Consider the following 10,499-nt stretch of genomic DNA (forward strand, 5'->3'; position numbering starts at 1 on the left):
GCAAACGGCATAACCACGCTGCAACTTCCCGTACGCAGGTACGATTCTGCAGTCTGCGACCGGGGATGGAAACTTGGTTGACTTTGGGTGATGGAAAAAGGAAATTCAGTAAATCCCAGCTCGGGTTTTTTTTTTTTTTTCTTTTTCTTCTTCTTCCACTGTAATACGCAAACGCGGCTGGCTTAGCCCGCCTCTCCGCGTGATGCGTGCACGTCCAGATGAGCCAGGGCGAAAGACGCGATCTTTTAAAGCTCCTTCTGTGGTCCTTTTCTAACAGATTTCGGGCACTCGCCCGAGAGCGAGCTCCTCCCAAGATTTCCCAGAGCCTGTAATTGGTGTTTATTTATGACGCATAAACACTTAATTGTCCTTTTAAAGCAGATGTTGTTACTGCAACAGGGGTACATAAAAACCCAGGATCCATTGCTCCAGGAGAAAACATTATAATAAACACAGAGAAATAAAAAATAATGAGTAACACTGGTTTTCCCGGCCGATGCCAAGCCTCTTCGATCCGTGCTTCTGTGCGCGAGGGGAGAGGATATGCGATGGACAGCCAGGCCTATGAGAGAGCTGGAATGGAGAGCTGATCCCTGCCAGCAGCACGTGACCTGGGAGGGCAGTTCACCACAGGAGCCTGACCGTAAGGTATTATGTAACGTGTTGGTGTAGCAGAGGTCCAAGGCTAACATATGCACATAAGAGAGCCCAGTACTGGATTGTCAGTATGACACTTGTCCACAGAGCATCAGTGGACCACAGCCAGGTCTCACAGCGCTGTCCCAGCCGTGTATATATAGAAAAGATGCAGTCCTGTTTCAGCTCAAACCACAGTGCATAACTTGTAACACTACATTACAGTGGCAATAAAGGCAGCTTGACCTGCATGTCTGTCAGCAACAGGTGGCATAGCAGCCGTGGAAGGGAGAGGCTTTGGGAACCCCAGAATTTGCAGAGTCATTATGTGTTATCATTGACACTGATTTGAACCCATCACAGTGGGGAGAGCAATCTTTTTTCAGCTCATTCCAAGTCACTAATTGATGGCTTGGGATATAGCTCCATTCATTGTCAGATTGATTAGGTCGCAGTCTCCTGCTGCTTTGAAATATTACAGGAGCACAAGGTACCGTTGCAGTGCTTTTCATGTGATGTAACAGGGCAGCGTGCGCTTTCTGGAACCTCCAGCTGACGGCTCCATCAGTCGCTCATCAATGCTGAGGAAGGTCACCTCAGTCACATGGAGACCTCACCGCCTTGGGGCCCAGGGACCCCGTAAACTGGACACCTGTACCCCCTAGCACTGTCCCATCAGGACCCCAGTGGACACAGCAGACTCCTGCTGCACCCTCCCAAGGTGGCCAGCAACAGCTACTGCAGAAACAGTCTCTGAACCTGATGGAAACACTGGAAAATGTGGTCTCAGTATGGCCGGTACGCTTTTCCTGGGGTGGGGGGATATAGGTTGGCTCCAAAGAGGTCCTTGGACACACTAACTTCATATTTAGATGTAAACACACACCTATACTGTACATTGGTGGTAGTATATATAAACACACACACATATGCATGTATGTATGGAGAGAGAGAAATAAGGAAAGTTACATTTCCAAAATGTGGTCAATGGTAACATAATGCTGGGTATGGTTAGGGTATGAAGAACGAAGAAGAGCTGCTTCAGCGCTGTGCTGCTGCAGTGGAATATTATACAATCGAACAACACGCCAAATTCCTCTTGAAACAGAACAGAATCTGCCGCGCAGCCTCGGGATAGATTCTAGAACAGTACGTCAAGTTCTGCTCAAAGCATTCATAAAATGATTATTACAGCGCCTGTCAGTATCAGTTCACTACAAACAGGTCTTTTTTTTCCCTTTTCCTGCTGCTCCTTTAAGTCAGCGCGAGACCTAGCCAGGAAATACCGTTGCGTATGATTTACTATAGACCCATATTCGCTATATAAAGGCGCAAACAATGTTGACTGCAAGGTCTGCGTCATAATTTGTGCGAGGTTGAGAGAGATACACCACGATCACAACACGGCCGCTCAGGAGTGGTATTTGTTGTTACAAAGTCCTCGCTTTAATCAAAACAATAGCCTGAAATGCTCTTCTCAGTCAAATCACCTGCTTCTCGGTCATTTACGGACACGGTCGACACCACAGGAAGTGCTGGACCTATCCGGTATAAGAATGATAAGTCCATATTCATATTCATCACCAGAGACCAGTTATAACTACAAATACCACTCCCCAACTTCGCGCACCTTTTCATAAAGACCTTGCAGTCAACGTTGTGAGTACCTTGTTGGAGCCTTTAAGCTTCAACTAATTTGCCGTATAAACTTTTTACGTAATCGTGTGCCGTTTTCACCATTTCCTTTTATTAATTCCATTACACATGTTTAGCTCTCGACGATTCAGATCACCCTGAAATCCGCTTCCCACAATATCATGAATTCATTAACATTTAGAATCAAAGTATTCTAATAATGTGAGCAGCAACAGTGGTAAGCAAATAAGTTAACTGAATGTGAATACGTGTTCAGACTGAACAAGAAACACCAAAGCAGCCGCTGTTGCTCCGGTCTATTTAGGTAGTTAGCGCTGGAGTGGGATTAGATCAATTAAACGCAAATAAAGGCCTGCACACGAGAAAGGTAACATCCCACAAACGGTTATGCAGCTGAAAACACCAAGATGGCACAGCAGTAAGATAAGTTCATGCGCTCTATTAAATAAACAATGACTCTCAAATGCGGCATAATGGTAATCTGCATGATCTGCGGTTCAAAAAAAAAAACAAAAAAAACACGAAGAGACAATGTCGATCCACACCTTTTCAGTAACAGCGAACGTTAGCAGGAGACAGTCCGCTTTCTTGCTTATCTCAAATCACTGATGACATGACAACAGTCAGTTTTCCACAAAGCATCTCTGGTATGACTCAGCACGTTTTTAATGCGACGCATATAATTACAGGAAATCAGAGGGTGCAGCCACGTGATCGACGGTGGGCAAAACACATTACAACTCTGTGTTGCTCGGTTTGCTTCTTCAAAATCAACCAATCAATGCTTTGCATTCTTAAACGTTCCTAATAAGTCCACATCTATTGCTAGGTTTGTGGCTACATAATTTGAAACAAATCATGCGGGATAACATCACACACGGACAAGTACCTCCAAGACAATATATATTATCATTTAGATTGGCAGTAGCCGCAGTGTAAGAATTAAGACGGACCTCGGTCTCTTTGGTCATTTTGATTTTCGTTGAAATTAAACACTGCGAGCTGTAGTTGTGCTAACCTACGTAAAGACTGTGGAATACGATGCATAGTCTGTTATTTTAATATTTGTACATGTAGCACTCAGCATTGAATGGCACGTGATTACTTTCCTGCCGGTTAGCGTCTACAATCGATTGTCTTAGTGAGCCTACACGTATATTGTGTGGGGGAAACCAATACGGATACATTAACTTGTAACCAAATTACATTACTTGTAATCTGTAACCTGCTTCTGCACAAAGCTGTCTGAGTGACACCTGTTTAAATGGACCACGAGGCAAACCTGTAATAAAAGTATTGCCAGTCGGGTTTTGTACTGATTTATACAATCAACAACAGGACGACCAACCGCAATAACTTACACCATGGCATTTCTCTGCACGTTTGGGATATTACGTTTTCAGTTTTCAAATCGGCTCCGCGCGTTCATGAAACTGCGGCCGCTTTGAAATTGGGTACTGTCCATTTTAACTGATTGGAGGGACCTGTGTGGGGCTGCTTAGACGAAAATACCAACGTGTTTGGTTTAAAGTAAACAATCGATCCGGTATGGTTTTATGCGCTAAGCGATACCAAAATATGAATTACTGCAAAGACGCTGGTGCTACAATTCAAACGGGGAGGTGCGCAGCTGCTCGGAATGAAGGGCAGCGCACTTCGGAAAGCCTTTCTTATCGTAAGCCTTTCTTTAATTTCTCATTCATTTACGCATGAGTGCGCAATTGTGTTCCTTTGCCAATTCATTTAGGCCACTACACTCAACTCCTTACTTCGTAATGCGCTCCTGTTTTTCACCTGCTATCCTGGTATTTCGCCGAAAGAAGGGAAACTATATACCTTGGTTACTTCCTTGCCGTTGCAACAAGACAAAAAAAAACACCTCAAATCAAAACGAAAACTGAGAATCTCCATTTTTGTAAACAAAGTTATTCCGTGTGTCATGAACCACCAGGTGGACGAGGTCCAGGCTACACCACAGGTTCCTTAATGAAACCTCCACTGAAGCTAACACGGAACACTGCAGTGCTGAATCCCAGTAGCCGAGAAGCCCGCCTCGCCTTAGGCGCGGAACAGGCATACAGCATTAACTTTATGTTCGCAGGCTGCGCCATTTAGCTAGGAAACATGAGAAGGGTGCGATATTCAGATTCCGGGGCGCTGCATCGCAGGCTCGGTGAATAAAGCAGCGAGGCGACCGCGGTTCGTGCGGTTTGAGCTCAGGAACTTAGAACGGGAACATGTGAGCGGGTAATGGGACCCAGGGAAAAGGATTTTACACTACAGAGAGACGCAGGAGGGGCGCAGAACAGGTAACAGATCCGCTCTATCATTAGACGGTGTTTCACCGTGTGGCAGCGATGTCTAAGAGTAAGCTTTTATTTACGTGTACTTCCTGAACATAACGGTTTTGTCTCTCAATCGAAATTATATCCGTTTCTGTAGACCTTAGCCGGGCACAGACTCGGATTGAGAATGAAAACAGTTTATATGTTTATATGCTGTTTTGAGGCACAACTGCAAGCAACCTGGCGAACGATGACAAGCTGATGACAGTGAGAATGTGCGAAAAAAAGTCTGGTTCATTTGTGGGGGGAAATGTTTAAGAGCATTTTGAAAGAGCTGAGAAACATCATTCGAGGCATCGCAATATATCAAGATAATCTCTGCTTTTCATATTTGGTATGCAGTAGTGCGTATAATTATGCATGCGCCTAGAAATGAAAAAAATAATCAAACATAGTTATCCTATAAAGTATACGTGTATGGACCTAGAATGTTTATTTAATCGTAAGTCAAGCAGTCGTTCACGGTGATATTTATATGTTTTACTTCAAAGTGAACTGTACTGCCTGTGATTTTCTGTATTTTAAGATCTGTAATTCTTACCTTACTCCTCGTGGCAAGAATACCAGAATAGCGCGTTCAGTACGCGTTAAATTCATGCATACTGCAGACGTAACTCTAATGCAGCGTATGGCTCTTTGAGTTCTCATAAATCCTCATCTAATTTATGAATGCATTGTTTGTGCGAGGCGTATATGTAGATATGTGTTTTATTTGTTGTACTGGAAGTGTTGTGAATTGGATGGACGTGTTACACGTTTGCGGTAGCAAAATTTTGAATCAGACGGCAATGTTTCACTATTAACCTAATGACTACCATGTTTCCTTCATATAGGCTCATTAGGGTTTTTATCCATTGTTTATAGTGAAAACAGTTTTAGTCTATATTTGGTAATTAGAGGGCATAAAAACATTCTTCTTTTGCTTTCACAGGAAAGATACCGAGGCACACTGTTGTAGCCTCAACTAGCAGTGAAGCGATTCCCGAAGGCATCTGCGGTGGAAATATATTCCCGGAATACAGAACCAAAGATGAACACAATTGTGTTTAACAAACTAAGCAGTCAAGTCCTTTTTGAAGAAAAGGCGAAAGAAGTTGAACGGAGCAGCCGAAACTATTTAGAAGTAATCGATGGACAGCATCCAGATTTACTCTCCAACAACCAGACAATCAAAGACAACTCTGCCATCAGACATAGGAGGTCTGGGTATGTATTTCATTTGAATTCTTAAAGCAGTTACATAAAGTAAAAAAGGAAAACACAGAAAGTGAAGCAATTTGAATTGTTACTGTAAATTTAAGGAAAGGAGTGTTTCTGATTAATGTTTTAGTTTGAATTGATTCATTTAGGAAATACAAAATGGCATTGAGATACGACCACAAGACTCGAACAAAAAAGCATCAAAAACATGTGCTGTAATTATTAATTTTTCTGGACCGTGTTTTTCCATCTACGAGCATAACCTGTCCACTGGCCACCATGAGAAATGCGCAGTTGCGCATCTAGACGATTTTTAATCTAAATATGCATACTTTTCTGTTAACATTTTGCAAAATGTCTGAATAGCTTCACAGAATGTTTTATTATATATCTATATATTAATTGAACATTTAGTAATAAACTGACTTCCGATTTTCATATAACACCAGCAGGAATTGATATTTCTGTCAGATTATGTAGTGTTGTCGTATTGTCTGTCGTTGTGGAATATTTGTATTTAAAACTTTAGATCACATTTTTAAGACTGTTTTTTTATCTGTAATGTTTGGATTTAACTGGAGGTTTGTACTTGTTCAGCGTGTCGCTCAAAAACACCTTAAGAGTCTGTTTTCTACAAATAAATATTTCATTTAACTGCATGTGTGGCCCAGTCAATCGGGTGTATTTTTTAGAAGCCCTGCATAAAAAGGGAATCGTGTCGTTCGTTATTTTTCCCCCCTCACCAGAGCTCAAGAGTCTGTAGCGCGTGGCCTCAGCTGCCGGAGGGTGTTTACACTTGACAGTCGTTTTATTTGCAGACAGTACAGTAGTCTGTTATAAGCCCGGGATGTAAACCAACATCACATCTAACGCCACGCCGGGTGAAATATGAGCCAGCCTGTGTAAACATCCTACACACTGACAGAGTTAGGAGCTGGAGTTATTGAAGTGCTTTTGTGTGTGTAAGAAGAGACCGAAGGATAACACAATGGCCGCAAGGTGCCGCTTCACGGGGAGTATCATCGCTAATAAGAATATTAATATAAATACGAGGTGTGTGTCGCCAAAACTCAGAACAGGGAGTAAAATGTTCTTTAGGTTGTTCATACAGATCTAGATTACAAGGAAAATATTTGTAGAACATGAACCTCAGGCGGACTTGAGGTTGGAAGGAAATATGTTACATCTGTAGCTGAGTTTCGCGAAAGATAAAACGATGTTATCGCAGCTCCACACTGACATCTACAGGTTCAACCAAAAAAAAAACCCTTACGGAAAATTCGCGGATTTTATATCAGTTGATTTAAAAAAAAGTCGAACCACAAAGTTTCAAAGTAAAAGCCCAGCCTATGAATTGTTCATTAAAATGTGGGTTTCACAAATTACTGAGCGTCACAATTACGTGTCTGGAATGTTTGGGCAAGTGAAACCGCACTATGTACCAATGCGCTTGACTTGAGAGACGTCTAACATGCGTCTAAAATTGAATGTTATTATTTGTTTAAATGTGATGTTTTTGTACCCAGCGGCTGAAATTACATAGCAAGAAACAAGTAACCAATAAAACGCCTCTGTAGTATCCTGCTTATACGCATTCCAGCATCTCAGAGACCCTAAATATAGGCCTACCTAATTTTGTTTTACAGACAAGCTACACATCTTACAGTGATTATTTTTTCGTGTCACGGATCTCGACCGCTATACCTCAAGTAAAAAAAAAAACACTTTTCTTTTTAAATACGGTCTAAACAGACTGTGTGTTGGAGTATTGTGCCAGTATAATCGTTTTTACCTCATAAGACGAGGCACAAGCAAGATATTTCCCGCTGTATTCAAAATCATGTTATTACATATATTAATTTTTTACATGTCATAGTCCCAAAAAATGTTGTTTCCATTGCAACCTGACAGATGCCACATTTTGTCCAAATTAGTAACTATGCAGAAGAATGTTAGGAGGACTTGGTGAGTTCTTCCAGGTAGCTTGGCTAAAAGCAGGCAATAAAGTTGTTTTAGAATGTGATGATCAGTGCCCTTTAAAAACCTAAAAAAATATTAAGTCAATTTTAACTACAGACATCAATTAGCCTAATTTAAGAAGGCAACATGTTCTTCTGGATGTGCTGGAGCGAGCAAAACAGAACAAATTCTTTAGTTTTTATGGAAGTTAAATACAGTGTCTGGAGGTGTACCATACTGATGTCGACTTAAAAATGGTCAGTTTTAGACACTCACGCGGCATATGATGTGATAAAAGACAAGCCGAAAATGAGTGTCATACTAAGCGAACATTCTTGTCCAGTAATAGTTATTCACGGTTAACACAATGATTAGTATCATATTTAGTCAGTTGGTTTTAGGAATGCTTTTAGTTGGTATATTTCTTATCAGTTATATGCATTGAAGTCCTCATAATATTTATTCAAATATGATAATTCAGTGGGTTAACCGATTCGCGTTGACATTTGAAGATATGCAACAATTCCTTTGAAGATATGCAAAAAAAAACAAAACCCTCTGAGCTGTCCGTCGCAGTTGAGAGCGGTTGAGAGCCGAAGTGATGCTCGGCCTTCCCTCTGCCCCTCACAGGTCCCGCCAGAACGGGGGGAAGGTGCGACACAAGCGGCAGGCTCTCCAGGACATGGCCCGGCCCCTCAAACAGTGGCTGTACAAACACAGGGACAATCCTTACCCCACAAAAACGGAGAAAATCCTGCTTGCCCTGGGCTCGCAGATGACTTTAGTCCAGGTAAGGCCGTCGTTGTGTGTATTGGTCAGTTTATCAGCGAAAAAAAAACGAAACAAACTATGAAACTTTTGTTGCCGCCTTGCCCCGATATCACGATTTACATCCTCTTTAAAGGGCGGTACTGTGTGTTGTTGTTACTGACGATTTAAAATATCATATTTCTTACATTTACAAATGGTTTTTTCATAGGAAATGAATTTGCACATGTGCATTTTCAAGATACTTAGCTTTATGCAGTGTATCGAGAATTTAAATGTTCTTATTTGCAGTTTTAATCATTGAAATGAAAATGTAATGCTGTCATTGAAACGAGCTGTTTTATTTATTTATTTTTAAAGTATGGTATTGAACACGGGGTGTCAATAATTTGAATAGTTCATCTTGCACAAATGAGAGTTTAATAGAGTATTTTGCACAAGTTACAGAGGTGACCTGTGGATGGATAAGCTCCAATGGAAGTCGTTTATTTAATGTTCATTTAGGTGAAACTCCTATCCAAGAACACTTAAAAAGCATTCAAAGGCAGAAGTGAAGACGGCAGGGAAAAGTACAAAAAAATTCTCAGTGCAGTAATTAGCACCATAATTCATGATTACTAAAACTGGTCTAAGATGCCGTGATGATGCATCGTTTCGTGATTCTTTTGCATTTGTTTATGAAATGAAATCGCGTTAGTTTATGAAAATGTGATCCACATGGTGATAGACACCAGACAGAAGAACGGAGAGAGAGAGTGTTCTGCTCAGCACGTGGTGTGTGTAACATTGGCCCAGCGGTGACGGCGGATCCCCCCATGCACGAGGTTGTCAGATGGGAGAGAAGTCTGTCACCGCTATTTTTAGAGATGCCCCAGGAGCGTCTAATCAGCTCTGAATATTGTGTCTAATAAAGCGGTCGGTTTTTTTCCGGGGGTTGTGAGCGTATCTGAGAGGAATGCGTCAGACGCTCCGCGGCGGGGTCTCCACGCTCCGGTCGCTGTCTAGCCCCGTGGCTCGACATACTCTCGGCCGACAAAAAAAAAAAAAAAAAAAAACGGGGTCACACGCCGTCCAACTCTGTTTGCAAGCAGCTGGCCACCGGCATTACAATCAGAGCGGCTGATGTCTGTCTGCGCAGTGAACTCAATGAGCGCAGAGAGCGCACTGCAGCAGAAAGCTGCCTTGACCTTGTGTGGCATCTCGGCAGAACAGCGCGTCTCAGTAAATGCCCATTAGGGATAACGACACCGCTCTCAAAAGCCGCCCGCGGACATTCCAGTTTGAATACTGCGCCTCGGAATGAGTTCTGAACGTGAAATGTAGACCTTTAAGAGGTATGTGAGACTTACTTAGTTAACTGGAAACATGATATTTCAAACAGAGCAAAATCCAAAATAAGTATTCTCGCTTAAGGGCGTCCAGCCCTTCATAACTGGCTTGAAGTCTATTAAGCGTGAAAAGTTATTCTAGTATAACATCTAATGGTTTTTATTCCATGTGAAATGGAGAACCCTGAGCTGAAAATCATTTTATGGTCTAAAAATGCACTGTATGGAAAAATGTATCATTAGCCTTGCACAACAGACTTCCAGAATAAGCACATGCACCCAGATCAAAGGGAGTGGGTTAATGAAACTCTCATCAGCCTTTGTCCCGCATTCCTTTATCCTGACTGACTCAGTGCCACAGCTAGTGAGCACTTTTACATTGTCACAAAATAATGATAGTTTAAAAGAAAAGCAAAGCAAAATGGTATGCCTCAATTTTTGTCCTTCCATGCATATGTGATCAGTTTCCCAGAATGCTTTCCATGCCCCACTGTCGGCTGAGTCTGAGGGTGGGGTCAGGGGTCAGGGGTTAAAGGGCTTTGCCGTAGCCACAGTTCATCCAACGCCCAACGTCGGGAAGGTTGTGTATTATCATGAAGAATGTTGT

General features: G+C 42.1%; 1 protein-coding gene across 1 annotated transcript in view; it reads left to right on the forward strand.

Moving 5' to 3' along the window:
- Positions 1-4,574: 4,574 nt before the first annotated feature.
- Positions 4,575-10,499, forward strand: part of mkxa (mohawk homeobox a) — a 23,691-nt gene continuing 17,766 nt past the window's right edge. Inside the window, exons 1-3 of the mRNA XM_036522543.1 lie at positions 4,575-4,601; positions 5,569-5,843; positions 8,427-8,586. Of these exons, the coding sequence (XP_036378436.1) occupies positions 5,668-5,843; positions 8,427-8,586 (336 nt within the window). The 5' untranslated portion in view covers positions 4,575-4,601; positions 5,569-5,667. The remainder of the gene's footprint in view (positions 4,602-5,568; positions 5,844-8,426; positions 8,587-10,499) is intronic.

Source organism: Megalops cyprinoides, chromosome 2, assembly GCF_013368585.1.
Source record: "Megalops cyprinoides isolate fMegCyp1 chromosome 2, fMegCyp1.pri, whole genome shotgun sequence".
Taxonomy (NCBI): Eukaryota; Metazoa; Chordata; class Actinopteri; order Elopiformes; family Megalopidae; genus Megalops; species Megalops cyprinoides.